General features: G+C 41.0%; 1 protein-coding gene across 9 annotated transcripts in view; it reads left to right on the top strand.

Annotated features, from left to right (window-relative positions):
* mta3 (metastasis associated 1 family, member 3) overlaps positions 1-17,336 on the top strand; it is a 300,725-nt gene that overhangs the window by 58,229 nt on the left and 225,160 nt on the right. For 8 of the 9 annotated variants that reach the window (XM_087991291.1, XM_087991288.1, XM_087991287.1 and 5 more), the window contains one exon: positions 15,900-15,963. The exons of the other annotated variant lie outside the window; for it this stretch is intronic. In XM_087991291.1, the coding sequence (XP_087847417.1) occupies positions 15,900-15,963 (64 nt within the window). The remainder of the gene's footprint in view (positions 1-15,899; positions 15,964-17,336) is intronic. 9 annotated transcript variants of the gene reach the window in all.

Genomic DNA, 17,336 nt, shown 5'->3' with positions numbered 1-17,336 from the left:
AACCGATAAATTTTAAACCAGGAATAAAAACAGAAATTGTTGGAAAAGCTCAGCAAGTTTGGCAACATCTGTGAAGGGAAATCAGAGTTAATGTTTTGGGTTTGGTGACCATTCCTCAGAACCAGTTTTAGTTTAAATCTGATTTCTCTTTACAGGTGCTGCCAGACCTGCCGAGCTTCTCCAGTAATTTCTGTTTTTGTTTGTGACTGTGACAGCATCCACACTTCTTTCGGTTTTTATTAAATTTTAAGTCGGTTCTCAATTATTATGCAGGAACTTGTGGCTTTGCTACTATACTCAATGTTTTATCAGTGCTGAAAATCTGTATGGATTTTTTGCATACTGTTTCTCCTATTTAAGTTTGCAACTCTGAATATTACATGGAGACACAAAATTAAGCATTTATTGCCGAAGAAATACTAAGCCAAAGAAAACAAAATGGTAAAGCTTTGATGCCACCTTTGGCATGTCTGTGCATTTGCATTTATTAAACAGCATGATTAGATTTGCCCAACCCAGTGTCCTTGTTGATTTCTGCTGTATCTTTTAATTGTCAGTGAATGTATAAAATTTGCCACAATTTCACACTTCACTTTCTTCTCCTGCCTAAAGCTTTTCATCAAATTATTCTGCAGTGCTCTGAGTGATAGAATTCCTCAGGGTAGTGTCCTCAGCTCAACCACCTTCAGTTACTGCTTCAACCTTGCTACCATTATGAGCTCAGAAGTGGGTGTAAAGGTAAATTTGCCACTGTCCTACCAGACCTTAGGGCTTCTCTGTCATTAGAGAGAGATGACTGATAGTGACTTAATATGAAGGTCACAATGCCACAGGGGTTGCAGGAAAAAGGTTGAGAGGGAGAGTCCTTCATTGTAATCTCAGCCAGTGTGCAAATTGAACTCATGCTGTTGGCATCATTCTGTGTTACAAATGAGCCAGTCAAGCCAGCTGAGCACAATGTTCAGCACCATTTGCGATTTCTCAGATACTGAAGCAGTCCATGTCCAAATGCAGCAAGCCTGCACAATATTCAGGCTTGTGCTGAAAAGTGGCAAGTAACATTCTTGCCAACAAATGCCAACCACCGATCATCTCCAAAAAGAGAGAATTTAACCATTATCTAATGTCTTTCAAAGGCATTACCGTCACTGAAGACCAACTATCAATATTCTGAAAGTTGCCAGAAACTGAACTTATATGAATGCAGTGGCTATAACAGCAGGTCACAGGCTGGGAGTCCTGAAGGAATCTGCCTTCTTCAACCACTGTCGTCTGCATGCTGTAGGTTGACCCCCAATTCCCTTAGAGAGGGAATTGCAGGATTTTTACCAAGTGACAGTGAAGGAACAGCAATATATTTCCAAGTCAGGATGGTGGGTGTCTTGGAGGAGCACTTGCAGATACATGGCGTTCCCATGTATCTGCTGCTATAGGTGGAAGCAGTCATGGCTTTTGAAGATGCTGTCTTAGGATCTCTGGTGAAATTCTGCAATGCATCTTGTAGATAATACCTTAGTAGCAGTAGTGTGTGGGTGGATGTGGTATCAATCAAGTGGTCAGCTTTGACCTGGATGAAGTCAAGCTTGAGTGTTGTTGGAGCTGTACCTATGCAAGCAAGTGGCGAATATTCCTTCACACTCTTGACTTGTGCCTTTGAATATGGTGGACAGGCTATGGAGTGTCAGGAGGTGAGATTTTTCTGCAGTATTCTTAACTTCTGACCTGCTCTTGCAGCTGTTGTATTTATATGGCGAGTCCAGTTGAATTTCTGATCAATGAAAACCCCCATGATGTTGATTGTGGGGGTTCAGCGATGATAATACTGTTGAATGTCAAAGAGTGGTGGTTAAATCGTCTCTTATTGGAGGTGATCATTGCCTGCCATTTGTGTGGTGCAAATATTACTTGCCACTTTTCAACTCAAGCCTGGATACTGTCCAGGTCCTATTGTATTTGAATATTGGCTGCTTCAGTATCTTGAGTCATGAACGTGCTGAATATTGTGCAGTCTATGGTGAACATACCCACTTATGATCTTATGTTGGAAGGCAGGTCATTGATGGATTAACTAACGATGGTGGGGCCTAATACAGTACTCTAAGGAACTCTGAAAGAGATATCCTGGAGCTTCAATGACTAACCTCCAACAACCACAACTATCTTCCTATGTGCCAGGTATGACTCCAACAGTGGAGAGTTTGCCCCCGATACCCATTAATTCAAGTTTATCCAGGGCTCCTTGAAGCCATACTGTTGGTGGAATGTGATATTGATGTCAACAGGTGCTGGTGCATAAAAAATATTTTATATAATTGCAGTAATGCAATTTCTGCTGCATTTAGATTAGCACATGATTTTCTTGAACAGTGACGTCTTTACAATTCAAATGACCTCAAATTATAACTCAGATAATGGATAACACAGCTCTGTGCTATTTGACAGACTCGTTCTGATAGCAACTTTTCAGTGAGGCCTTGTGCTGCTGGCATAAGAAGAGTAATTCAGAAACATGTAAACGTTACTTGCTTTATAAGTGTCTCAGAATTTGCTTTTCTTGAATGTAGGTACGGTGCATGAAATGTTTTTCATGTGAAAGGCAAATGTATGAAGTTGGACAATTATGTCTGACCCTCGCGGTTAACCTAGTTTATTTCAATCTTTCATTTGTCCAGTTCATGCTTATTGTCCAACTCATTCTGTGACATGTTTCTGTCCAAATAAAATTGAAGGGGATAATAGAACATAGAACATAGAAGAATACAGCGCAGTACAGGCCCTTGGGCCCTCGATGTTGCGCCGATCCAAGCCCACCTAAACTACATTAACCCACTATCCTCCATATACCTATCCAATGCCCTCTTAAATGCCCATAAAGAGGGAGAGTCCACCACTGTTACTGGCAGGGCATTCCATGAACTAATGACTCGCTGAGTGAAGAACCTACCCCTAACATCTGTCCTATATCTACCCCCCCTTAATTTAAAGCTATGCCCCCTTGTAATACCCGACTCAATACGCGGGAAAAGGTTCATACTGTCGACCCTATCTAACCCCCTAATCATCTTGTACACCTCAATCAAGTCACCCCTAAACCTTCTTTTCTCTAGTGAAAACAGCCCCAAGTGCCTCAGTCTTTCCTCATACGATTTTCCTTCCATACCAGGCAACATCCTGGTAAACCTCCTCTGCACCCGTTCCAATGCCTCCACATCCTTCCTATAGTATGGCGACCAAAACTGCACACAATATTCCAGATGCGGCCGTACCAGAGTCTTATACAACTGCATCATGACCTCAGGACTCCGGAACTCAATTCCTCTACCAATAAAAGCCAGTACGCCATATGCCTTCCTCACCGCACTATTTACCTGGGTGGCAACTTTCAGAGATCTGTGTACATGGACACCAAGATCCCTCTGCTCATCCACACTACCAAGTATCCGACCATTAGCCCAGTACCCCATCTTTTTGTTATTCTTCCCAAAGTGAATCACCTCGCACTTAGCTACATTGAATTCCATCTGCCACCTTTCTGCCCAGCTCTGCAGCTTCTCTATATCCTGCTGTAACCTGCCACATGCTTCCTCACTGTCAAAATGGTTAGAGAAATTTTGCAGATTTGAAAATGTCAAGACTTGTATATAATTTTAGGATTTTTTTAAGTTTCACTATCATGGACAAACTAAATCAACTCTTCCAGATAACTTAATGAATGTAATGAATGATGTCTCCTGCACAACTTTTACACCAGTTCCTTTCCTGGGTAGTGTTGAAATTACTTTAGAACTGATATGAAACGTAAGATTAGGACTGATGTTTGGGATTATAATTGTCTGTTTGGTATTATTCATAATTTTCGTTTGTGTCCTCTGGTTCAAACTTCATTTCTTTTTGAAGTAATAATCTGGGTTTACCCCATCTATATTTAGTCTCCCTGCCCCTACGTCCAAATTAATTTATTTCTGAGCTGTAAAATTTAAGCTTCTCATTTTTCCACAGCAGTTATAAGGATAATCTGAGATTTCATCTAAGTTAAATATAGGGTTATCTGCCTGTGGCTTAGTAACTGAAACTAAATTCTGAACTAAATGTGATTTGAAGAGGTTTTGTAAGGCCTTCGGTTTGATTGCTGTAGAATTGTTTTCTATGATGTTGGTTCATGTAAAACCTTGATTCTACTTTGTAATCTTCCTGAAACTTGTTTTTTAATCATGCTTTTGATCACCCATCCTAATGCTCACAACAGTTTAATGTCTGATCATTTTTAATTTCCTGAGATCATGGGATAGTTTTCTATACTAAATTATAAGACAAAGGGGCGGCATGGTGGCTCAGTGGGTAGCGCTGCTGCCTCACAGCACCAGGGTCCTAGGTTCGATTCCAGCCTCAGGCAACTGTCTGTGTGGAGTTTGCACATTGTCTGTGTGGGTTTCCTCCAGGTATTCCAGTTTCCTCCCACAGTCACAAAGACGTGCGGGTCAGGTGAATTGGCCATTCTAAATTGTCCATAGTGTCAGGTGCTTTAGTCAGAGGGAAATGGGTCTGGATGGGTTACTCTTCGGAGGGTCAGTGTGGACTGGTTGGGCCGAAGGGCCTGTTTCCACAATGTACAGAATCTAATCTAATCTTAATAAAACAGCTTTTATTCCTGTAGCGCCTTCAGTGTTGTCTCAGTGGTTAACACCGCTGCCTCACAGCGCCGGGACTCAGGTGATTATCTGTGTGGAGTTTGCATATTCTCCCCTTGTCTGCGTGGGCTTCCTGTGGGTGCTCCGATTTCCTCCCACTGTCAAAGGATGTGCAGATTAGGTGGATTGGCCATGGGATATGCAGACTACAAGGATAGGGTTGGAGGGGTGGATCAGAGTGGGATGTTCTTCAGTGTGGACTGGATGGGCCGAATGGCCTTCGGTATGGTAGGATTCTGTGATTCTGTGATTCTATGATTCTGTCCTATGAACTCAACAATAAAGTCATCAAATTCCATGCATTCTCATCCGATAGAGAAGAAATGTATTGATTAGTCTGCAGTGAAATATGGATAAAACATCCAGGAACTTTGACATTCCAATAAACAAGACCCCAATCAAAATTGGTTAAAGAAAACATCCTTGTAAAGCAACAAAAATGCACAATTGATGTTTTTTTCATCTTGTGTGACCCTTAGCATAAAATTAAAACCAACAGCCATACTTATATGCAAATCTTCACTAAAGAGTAAGTTCAGACTGGCATTGTCATCCATGCTTATGAGAGATGCAGGATTGATGATGGCTAGTTCAAGAAATGGATCAAAATGTGGATTTTGAGACTAAAAGGACTTAAGGAAGTGAGAGGTTTGCTCATCCAGTTCATGTTCAGATCACGCCATGTTAACAATATAGTCTATGATGTGAGAACAACCAACACCAACATGGCAGTTATACCCAGTGATCTTGAGAATGTTGTTTATTAATCGCCCTCTCGAGGACAGTTTCTCAAAGATATGAAACAATTGGATGTTTGAAAGTGTTCGATAAATGTAGAAATAGGCAAGCACCCTCACTAGCAGAATTGTGCGACTGGATTATAGATCTATGAAATGAACTTGATCCTGATATTAGGGAAAAATAAATTGTAACATATGGAATATGGCATGCACTTGACAGTACCAAGAACAATTGCAGAATAAATAAAACTGAGGAAGATCTGTGAGATGATGGGGAAACATGGTGACTCAGTGGTTAGCACTGCTGCCTCACAGCATCAGGGGCCCAGGTTTGATTTCTGCCTCGGGCAACTATCTGTGTGGAGTTTGCACATTCTCCCCGTGTTTGCATGGGTTTCCTCCGGGTGCTCCAGGTTCCTTCCACAGCCAAAGATGTGCAGGTCAGGTGAATTGACAATGCTAAATTGCCCATAGTGATAGTGCATTAGTCAGGGGTAAGTGTAGGGAAATGGGTCTGGGTGAGTTACTCTTTGGAGGGTCGGAGTGGACTTGCTGCGCCAAATGGCCGGTTTCTACACTGTAGGGAATCTAGTCATTCTATTGGCTGTATTATTTGATGATTCAGATAGTGATTTAGAATAGTTTAGAAGGGTTTCAATGTTAAGTTTAGCAGATAATTTGTTGTGGCATGTATTTGCATTCCATGAAATGTATGTGCTTTGTAATATTATATATGTAAACTTATACATGTAAACTCCTCAGAATCATTACTGTAAAAGTCAACATCATTATGGTTGATAAAAGTCATGATGTTGACTTTTATAGTAATGATCTTGAGGAGTTTACATGTATGCTTGGTTGATTTTTATCAACCAAAAGTGGTTGATAAAATTCAACTTTTTCACAGTACATGTATTCCCAAAGTTTTTTCAGAATTCTTCTCTGATCTTTCAATTTTGTTGTTTGCATGTGAATAATCTTTTTAATTTTTTTTTAAACTATTGATTACTCAACTTCCTTACAGGGTGCCATATTATTTAATGGTCATCTTCCCTCAAATCCTCTCCCTCTCTTCCCTTCAAGTCTGCTTTCATAGTGTTTCATAGAATATCTCATGGATTAGAGTGGTCCTGATGAAGGGCTTTTGCCCGAAACGTCGATTTTCCTGCTCCTCGGATGCTGCCTGAACTGCTGTGCTTTTCCAGCACCACTCTAATCCAGAATCTGGTTTCCAGCATCTGCAATCATTGTTTTTACCACAGAATATCTCATGGCATGTTTAGAGAACAGTAGAGGCCACTTGGCCCATTGAACCAATACTAACACTTTGCAAGAGCAATTAGGTTTCACTCAATGCTCCTTTTAAGTTTTGTGACTCTACAAATAAAAAATGAAGGGTTGAACATTGAAACAGATCAACTGCATATTTGAGATTAGTGGTCTTGATGTTCCTTCATCAGAAATCATTGCATTTTTGCAGTAAATAATTTAGACCAAATTGAAGCTTGATGGGTTTCAGTGATATATTCAGAATTGTTCGGAATTCTTTGCTCTGAATTTGCAGGGTTCGACATCTTGCGTACCAATCCTTTGTGTTATCTTCACTTGAGATTTCATACAGTGTAAAGGAATGTCACATTGCTGAAGGTGACAGTTTCCCAGCAGAAAGTTCAGTTTCCTGGACAGTCCCTTTGGAATGTGCTATTTTGGGGATTCCACAAAGTACCCATGTGTAACTTACTTTTACACTGAAAATAATGACGATATGGCTAATGAAAAGAACAGGCCTTTGTGTCATGTGTTGCAGCTTACTTTAATTGTGGACTTAGTTAATTCACATTCCTCTAGAATGAAGATTCTACGTCAAAAATGCTAATGAATCTTTTTTATATATACAAAACTATGCATGTACACGTATATCAAACATTCAGTTATTAAAGGTTTTGTCTTGATGTTACAGGCATTGATAGTGTACTTGTTTAAATGGTAGCTCAGTAGGTAGCACTGCTGTCTCACAAAGCTAGGGACTCTGATTCAATTCCTGCCTTGGCTGACTTAAACAAACAGCTCTGCCAACCATCCAGCCCAAACTTTGGGTCTGCTACGTGGATGACACCTTTGCCATCACTAAATGCAAGAAAATTAGAGGAAACCTTCAAGACCATCAACAATACCCTTACTGGCATAAAATTCACTAAAGTAGAGATAAACAGCACCAAACTGCCATTCCTAGATGTTGCAGTAGAGTGAACAGCCAATGGGAACCTTCAAACCAGCGTGTACAGGAAAATAACACATACAGAGCAAATATTGAACTACAGAGACAATCATCCCAACACCCACAAACCGAGCTGCATTAGAACATTATTTCAATGAGCCACCGCACACTGCAGCCCAGAGGAACTACGAAGAGCAGAGGAAAATCACGTATACAGTGTGTTTAAAAAGAATGGGTACCCATGAACACAGTCCACAGATTTCTGAGCAACAAACCCAAAAAGCAGACAAAATACGTCCAGAAACCCTAGCCACTCTCCTCTATATCAAAGACACTTCGGAAGTGACTGCCAGACTACTCAGACCCCTTGGCGCCATGGTAGCCCACAAACCCACCAACACACTAAAACAGCAGCTAATGAACTTGAAAGACCCTGTACAGACAACAGCAAAACTAATGTCATTTACAAAATATCTTGCAAGAATTGTAACAAACACTACATTGGACAAACAGGCAGAAAACTAGCCACAAAAAGACATGACCCACTCTCACTAGTATCTTTACATACAGATGAGGAGGGACAAGACTTCGACTGGGACAACACATCTATCCTAGGACAAGCCAAACCGAGACACATGCGAGAATTCCTAGAAGCTTGGCATTCCAACTGGAACTCTATCAACAAACACATTGACTTGGATCCCATTCACCACCCCTTGAGGTAAGAAAACAGGAAATTACATCACTACCAGAATGACATCACCAACCCAAGGAAACCTAAGCACAAAATGCGGGCCATACGACCAGTGCTTCACCGGAGGCCCACTGATGATGATACCTACTATCGTGACGAAACGTCTGAAAATAAACCTTCCAGCTCAGTGAGCAAACATACATCCAGCTTTGTATCCTTCTGCATAAAAGACATGCCTACTTTCACAATTAAATAGAATATGATTAATTTACCCATAGAATAGTTAATCCACTGTTTGTCTAAAATTACTTTCTTTTCTCTTGTGTTCCAAGGTCTGCTTGTTTGTTGGTTTTAGATCACCTGCTTTTGTAAGTCTTCAGTTCAAACCTTCAAATGCTGAAAACTAATGCAGGGATAAAGCTGCTCAATATTTAGAGTTGCTTTCTCCCCCCAGTATATAGAACTACAATAAACATTATTCGTCTTTTATTTTCCTGGGCTTTGTAGCACATACTTAAGTCAGTTTCCAAACTAGTTTTTCTGTAATGGGTTCCAAGTCTGTCACTAGAACCGATAAATTGTGGGAAGTCAGTCCATGTGAATCATGGCTGACCAGAAAGCTCTGGCTGTTATTCCTGCTAGGGGTGTATTAAAAGGATTTGCAAGTTGATGTCAACCTGTTGGACTAACTTATTGACTGCATCATCTGTTGCCTGAAATGGAATTCATACTGGCCCTACAGGTTCAGAGGCAGTAGCGAAGGCATCTCTGAAACAAACATCTAAGGGAAAATAAAATATGAAAATGTCAAATATTTCTGCTTGTCTTATTACTTTACCACCTATTTACTAATTTAGTCACTTACTGCTTCAGTCATAATGTGAACACCAAGACTATCTTAGTCAAAATATTCAGTGATATCATATTCTGTGACTAGAACTGTGGCACATCATTTCTTGTTTGTAATGATAATTCATGACATTTGATGTAGGCAATCACTTCAATGTGTTCCCTTATGCATCCCCTCATCTGCTTTTAATTCATTTTGGTTGCTAGGTCCTACTCTTCTCTGTCCCATGTAGTCAGTCTGTCTCCAGCAACTCCTCCACTCCATTAATTCCATCATACAGTTTTTTTTATATATTGCCTCTTGGTACTCACAACACTTGCAATTCCATGTCTATCTCTGTTGTGGACAGTTTATCAGACATGATATTTAATGTGGAATATTCTTTCCAGTAAATATCCTTCAAAACACTCCCTTCACTCTATCTGTTCAGTTTGATCCAGAAGTTGCAAATCTCAGTTAATTGTTTGACCTTAAATGAAGTTTTAAATCTCATTTTCTATTATTCATTAAGCTTAATATTAGTTCTGTTTCCATCTCCTGTTCCCCAACCTGACTCTCTTCTGTTTCACATCCACCTTGTCTTTGTTACTTCAGTTCCACCCCCACTCTCTTACTCACTGTTGTCCTCCCTCATTCTACTCTATGCAAACTCCACCTTGTTCAAAATTGTCCACATCCAGTCCACCACAGATTCTGTTCACTTGACACGTAGCTGTCCTCACGCAACCTTTGTACCTCAATGCATTGATTTTTGAAGTTCTTGTTGCTTTCTCCCCCCCATCTCTTAGCTCTGCACCATCTTACTGTACTGTGGTCCTCTCATCCTGCTTTTTTTGCACATTATCCTCATGCGACAAGTCTTTTAATATTTTCGTCCCACCATCTAGTTCTCACCCTAAACGTCTTCACTTGCTACTTTATTCTCTGGCTTTGACATTTTCCTCACCGTATAAGTTTTGACTGTGTGCAATCATCTTTCCTATTTGCTCTGCATTTAATGTCTGAGGACATTTTACTAAATTAAACCTATATGATAAATAAACACAAGAGCCTTGGTGAGAATATGGACCTTTTGAGCTCACTGATGCTGTAATGGGAAACCAAAATGAAATAAAAATCCCTAATTAAGCCATTCCAAAATATTCAGCTATTTATGAATTTTGTAGTGCAGTTTCTGTTATTTCTGCAATAGAATAACTTTGGTTTGTTGCAGTTGGTCCTCTCTTCTGAGTTTATGGACAATACAGAGTTAGGTGAGAAAGTAAGTGGTGAGGAGATTGTAGAGAGAAATAGTTTGAGTGAGTGGGCCAAAATATGACAAATGGAAAATGAAGTGGCAAAGTGTGAAGTTATTCACTTTGACAGGAAAATTTTTGAGTGGTGAGAGACTGGGAATTTTATACTGTACACTGAGAAGGACTTGTATATCCTTACACATAAATGACAGAAAGTTAACATGCAGGTATAGCAAGAAGTTAAGAAGACTAATAACGTTAGCTTGTTATTACAAACAGATTAGAGAGAAGTAATGAATTCTTACTGGAGTTATGAAGGGCATTAGTGCAGCCACACCCAGAATGGTGATGGCAGTTTGTTTCCTTACCAAAGAAAAGATGTATATGCCATACAGAGAGTGCAACAAAAGTTCAGAGTAGACTAAGTCTGTATTTCCTGGAGTTTAGAAGAATGAACAGTGATCTGATTGAAACACACAAAAGCCTTAGCGAGCTTGACTAGGAAGGTAATGAAAAAAATGCTTCCTCAGCTGCAGAAGTTATACGTCCGTTCACAGCCTCTGTTTGCTACTTAGGATTGAGGCAAGAGGTTTGTCCATTCAGAAGACTGTGAATGTATAATAATCCTGATAGTAGAGAGCTCTGTGGTTTAGTTGTTGAGTATATTTAAGATGTTGATAGACTTTTGTGTACTAATTGAATTAAGGGTTATAGGGATATTGCGTGAATGTGGAGTTGGAGTAAAGGTTCTGGCATGATTTTACTGAAGGTGCAGGCTCAACATAGTCCCCTCTGTCTCCTATTCATTATATCCTAATATGGTGAACATTTTATATGCAGTAAGCATCTACAGCAAGAAATGAAATGAATGAACACTTAAAGCTGATGTAGTGTTGGTTGAAGGAAGAATGTTGTCCAGAACCCAGAGAGGCTTTTCTAAATTAAAGGAAAGCCTCCGTGGATTCATTTATACTCACATGAACAGGCAGACCAGATATTATTTATCCATCTGATTTTTAAAGTTAATTCATATGATACTAATGTTGCTATCAAGGCCAGAATATATTGCCCATTCCTAATTGTCCTTGAAACAGTAGTGATGAACTGGCATCTCAAACCACTACAGTCCATGTGGTATAGGTGCACCCAAATTTGTGAGGTAAGCACACAGGATTTTGATTGGGATATCCAAGTAAATCGGAATTGTGAGGAAGCTAGAGGGAATCATGCAATGTTTTTGTGTTTCCATGCATGTGCTGTTTGTAGCTGGTGGAGACCACTTCGAGCTGGTAGAGACCACTGGTTTGGAAAGTGCTGTTGAGAAATATTGGTGAGTTGCTGCAGTGTATTTTGTAGATGGTATTGAAAAAGAAACATACTTCATCTACTGTCCTTAAATGGTAACTCATTGTATTTTAGGTCTATGGTGGCCTAGTAACCTAATGGGGTATGTGGCTCTGGTAACTTTTACCTGACCCACATTAGCTAACCTAATCTGACTTAATAATAAGCACTATGCAATTGGCATTAGTGTTTCTACTCTACAAAAGGGGAAAAATTCAACAGTGATTCAGCATTAGTCCCTGAGGTAAAGATCTCTTTGCAGAACTGTATGGGTATGGGTGACCATTGTTATATTGTTTGAGGCATGATTGTTGGTCAAGATACTGGGAGAATTCCATTGTTTTATTTCAAACAATATCATCATTTATATCCACAAGAGTTAATGATACTTAAGTTTAATGTTTTGTTTTAAAGATTGCACTGCACATACTGCAGAAATATGTTAGTAATGCATTGAAATGCCTATCCAGATTATGTGCTTGAGTTGTGGAGTAGGGTTGAATTCGGATCCTTCTGGTTTAGAGGAGTGAATAAGCTAAGGCTGATGGATCATAGCCACCTAGTTTTAATCTCAGGTTGAGGTAGTTGATTCCAATCACTGCCTCAATGGTACACCACAATTGGGTTCAGAATTCCTAGGTTAGAGATAGGAAACTACTGGCAAAGCTCCTGCTCTGTTATCCAGTGATTATTTCTGGAAAGTGTATGTTTGTGGCTGAAAAGGAATTAGGCTCAATTGTAATGACGTCTGCCATGATAGTGGTAAAATATGCAGTGTAAATTTTCAACTTGTTTCATCTGAGCTTCAATATCTAAGAATGCCTAAAATGGCTGCTGTGATTATCTAACTACAGATTGAAGGAAGTCTAGGACACCATTTATTTTATCTAAAACATTTGAAATCAGACAACTGAGTCAGTGTTAAGAATTTTGCATCTCCTGTTTAAATTCAGCTTGTTCAGCATGTGTGTAGATATACATCAAAGTTTGTGTGCAGCTATTCAGCTTGGAAAGAGAATGGAGCCAGGCTTGCAAATTAACAGCAGAGGGAGAGAAAGAAAATCCATTGTTAAGAGGAAGGACTGAAAGTTTCTACCTCCTTGTTCATTCTCATCTAAGTAGATAGTACAATGAAAAAGCAAATTGGGCAAGCAACCTTGACTCTCTAGGTTATCGCTGAAAATGTGTTGCTGGAAAAGTGCAGCAGGTCAGGCAGCATCCAGGGAACAGGAGAATCAACGTTTCGGGCATAAGCCCTTCTTCAGGAATGAGGAAAGTTTGTCCAGCAGGCTAAGATAAAAGGTAGGGAGGAGGGACTTGGGGGAGGGGCGTCGGAAATGTGATAGGTGGAAAGAGGTCAAGGTGAGGGTGATAGGTCAGACTGGGGTGGGCGCGGAGAGGTCAGGAAGAAGATTGCAGGTTAGGAAGGCGGTGCTGAATTCTATGGATTTGACTGAGACAAGGTGGGGGGAGGGGAAATGAGGAAACTGGTGAAATCCGAGTTCATCCCTTGTGGTTGGAGGGTTCCTAGGCGGAAGATGAGGCGCTCTTCCTCCAACCGTCGTTTTGTTGTGGTCTGGCGATGGAGGAGTCCAAAGACCTGCATATCCTTGGTGGAGTGGGAGGGGGAGTTGAAGTGTTGAGCCACAGGGTGGTTGGGTTGGTTGGTCCGGGTGTCCCAGAGGTGTTCTCTGAAACGCTCCGCAAGTAGCCTGCCTGTCTCCCCAATATAGAGGAGGCCACATCGGGTGCAGAGGATGCAATAGAGGGGAAGTTTCCTTTGGGGTCTTGGAAGGAGGTGCCCTCCACCTGCTCCATGATTTTCGCTTCCCCGGTCCCCAACGCCTTATTTTCACCATGGACATCCAGTCCCTGTACACCTACATCCCCCATCACGAAGGACTCAAAGCCCTCCGCTTCTTCCTTTCCCGCCGTACCGACCAGTACCCTTCCACTGGTCCTCACCTATCACCCTACCAATCTCCATGTACAGCGCATCATCCGCCGTCATTTCCGCCACCTCCAAACGGACCCCACCACCAAGGATATATTTCCTTCCCCTCCCCTATCAGCATTCCGTAAAGACCACTCCCTCCGTGACTCCCTCGTCAGATCCACACCCCCCACCAACCCAACCTCCACTCCCGGCACCTTCCCCTGCAACCGCAGGAGGTGCAAGACTTGCGCCCACACCTCCCCCCCTCACCTCCCTCCAAGGCCCCAAAGGAAACTTCCATATCCGCCATAGATTCACCTGCACCTCCACACACATCATCTATTGCATCCTCTGCACCCGATGTGGCCTCCTCTATATTGGGGAGACAGGCAGGCTACTTGCGGAGCGTTTCAGAGAACACCTCTGGGACACCCGGACCAACCAACCCAACCACCCTGTGGCTCAACACTTCAACTCCCCCTCCCACTCCACCAAGGATATGCAGGTCTTTGGACTCCTCCATCGCCAGACCACAACAAAACGACGGTTGGAGGAAGAGCGCCTCATCTTCCGCCTAGGAACCCTCCAACCACAAGGGATGAACTCGGATTTCACCAGTTTCCTCATTTCCCCTCCCCCCACCTTGTCTCAGTCAAATCCATAGAATTCAGCACCGCCTTCCTAACCTGCAATCTTCTTCCTGACCTCTCCGCGCCCACCCCAGTCTGACCTATCACCCTCACCTTGACCTCTTTCCACCTATCACATTTCCGACGCCCCTCCCCCAAGTCCCTCCTCCCTACCTTTTATCTTAGCCTGCTGGACAAACTTTCCTCATTCCTGAAGAAGGGCTTATGCCCGAAACGTTGATTCTCCTGTTCCCTGGATGCTGCCTGACCTGCTGCGCTTTTCCAGCAACACATTTTCAGCTCTGATCTCCAGCATCTGCAGACCTCACTTTCTCCTCAAAGATTCTCTCTAGGTTATCTGCAAACTTCAGCAGATGATGCAAGTCAACAATTATACAACTGTGATCTCAGGATAAAAATGTAACATCTGAAGGATTCTAAGGAAATCAGGACTGTATAGTCTTTATTCTTTGTCAATGCCAGACACACAGTTCCTTTACAATTTATTGTCTATGTTTGTTTGTGCGTGTGTGTGTGTGTTATGTATGTTCACGAAAACATTAAACTAATCAAAAGTAAAGAGTCAGCTGCAATGTTGTGTAAGAAGAGTGATAGCTGTAAGCTTAATAAAAATATTTGTTGCGACCAATGGAGTGAGGGGACTTGACTGACCCCATTTCATAGTTCCTTGATCATGCACAATAAAAGTAGTCAATGTAGTTCCTGGACATATGTACATACACGCGTACGCTCACACGCGCACACAGGCAATAAATTGTAAAGGAACTGTGTTCTGGCATTGTCAGAAAGAATAAAGACTATACAGTCCTAAGGTCCTTAGAATCCTTCACGTGATAGATTTTTAGCTTGAGACCACAGTTGTGGAATTCATGCTGTGCCAGTAGATAGGATAAAAGAGAATATGGAAGGCTACTTAAGAGCTTGAGGTGGAAATTATATCATTTCACAAAATACTGTGGAAGCTGACAGTCTGAAATTAAAACCGCTCAGCAAGCCTGGTTAGATCTACGGAGTCGAGTTTTGTATTGGTGGTTTTTCATCAGAACAAAAGAGGCCATACCTCTGATGAACGAGTGAAGAGAACTAATAAAAAAAAGACTGATGATAAACAGTACTTTGTTGATATTTTGCAGCCATCAAAAACTTAAATGGTGAGACTTGGGTAACGTTGCAACAGCCATGTGAGAGATTATGAAGCTTCTGTTATTTCCCTGATTTCAAAACTTGGTATTTTGCCTTGGAAGAATAATTTGACATGTTTCTTGTCAGGTGTGAGTGGAGGAAGGCATTAATTTGCTTCCTATCACTCTAGGAGGTATTTTTAAATGTAATGTTAACTAATTTCAGTAAGGACAAACATCGAGGAAAGAGGTAGAGTCCTGGTAAAGAATCAAGATTTTTTTTTCTAAAAGCTGCCAATTAAAGAGGCAGTGGTGAAGCAGAAACCTGCTGACAAGAATGTTTTAAATGTTTTCTATTGTAACGGGAAACATTTAGTGACTTTATTTGGAATTTTGCTTAAATAAATGTATTTTTTCCTCCAGGGGCAAGTGTGGTGTTTCACTTTTGAACGAAACCGAGTCAGTAGCCTGCTATTTGGAAAAAGAGGTAAAATATTGATTATTGTTTTTGATATTATGATGTACTTATTCAAACATTTCTTCCACAAAGTTTTTTGTTGGTGCTAAAATTTGAACTCCCAGCAGTCATCTTTACACAGTTTACTTGGTAAAATGTAATATTGCTGCATCTGAAATATTGTACCTTTGACGTATTTGTGATTTAGATGACACACTCATACGTTCATGTGTTTGCTTTGTTATAAATAGCAATACTATGATTAGAGATTTTCAAATGTTTACAAATGGCATACTTAATACAATATTGGGGCTTATCAATGAAGGGCTTAATGAGTTGATACAGAACAAAGGACAGTACAGCACAGGAACAAGCTCTTCGACCCATCAAGACTGCCAACACATGATGCCTTTCTAAACTAAAAACCTTTTACTTCTGTGCGATCCATATTCTTCTGTCAGTGTATTCAAGGCACTTACCGCCTCTAACATCGCCTTTAAACTTTCCCCTTTTTACCTTGAATCTAAGTTGCCTAGTAATTGACATTTCTGCCCTGAGAGAAAGGCTCTTCATGATTCATGCCTCTTAATTTTGTCAACTTCTGTCAGCCCTTAATCCTTTTCATATTCAGGTGAAAAGTCAACTCTGTCCAATCGCTCCTCATAGCTAATTCCCTCCAAACCAGCCAACATCCTAGTAAACAATTACTGTACCCTCTCCAGAGTCTCTGCATCCTTTTGGTAATGTGACGACCTGAGCAGTACTCAATATTCCAAAAGTGGAATCAGTAAAGTTCTAACCAATGAAGGCAAGAATACCATATGATTTATGCCACCATATCCATTTGTGTTTCCACTTGAAGGGAACTGTGTACGCAAGGATCCTTCTATGTTAATGCTTCTAAGGATTCAAACATTTATTGTATACTTGCCTTCTGTATATCTCCTAAAATGCATCATTTTGCATTTGTCTGAATTAAAGTATCCAGCCTATCTATATCCTGCTGTATCCTCTGGCAATCCTCCTCACTATCTGCAGCTCTCCCAATCTTGGTGTTGTCTGCAAATCTTCTAATCAAGTCACCTACATTCTCCTGCAAATCATTTATTTATATGTGTATGTGTATTATTATGAGCAACAGGAGTCCCAGCACTGATCCCTGTGGAACACCACTGATCAGAGATCTCCAGTCTGAAAAACATCCTTCCATTGCTACTCTGCCTTCTATGACTACGCCAGTTCTGTGTCCACCTTGTCCCTCACCACAGATCCCATATAACTTCACCTTTTGTATCAGACTGCCATGAGGGATCTTGCCAAAAGCCTTGCTAAAATCCGTATGGGCAACACCTTACCCACACAAAGGTAATCTCTTATGTCCATATTTTTCCAAATGTGAGTAA

Source organism: Chiloscyllium plagiosum, unplaced genomic scaffold, assembly GCF_037043375.1.
Source record: "Chiloscyllium plagiosum isolate Xiang-an unplaced genomic scaffold, Cpla_swu_hap1 HiC_scaffold_10, whole genome shotgun sequence".
NCBI classification, from domain to species: domain Eukaryota; kingdom Metazoa; phylum Chordata; class Chondrichthyes; order Orectolobiformes; family Hemiscylliidae; genus Chiloscyllium; species Chiloscyllium plagiosum.
Note: the sequence above shows the minus strand (reverse complement) of the source record. Positions and strands in the feature narration are given on the sequence as shown.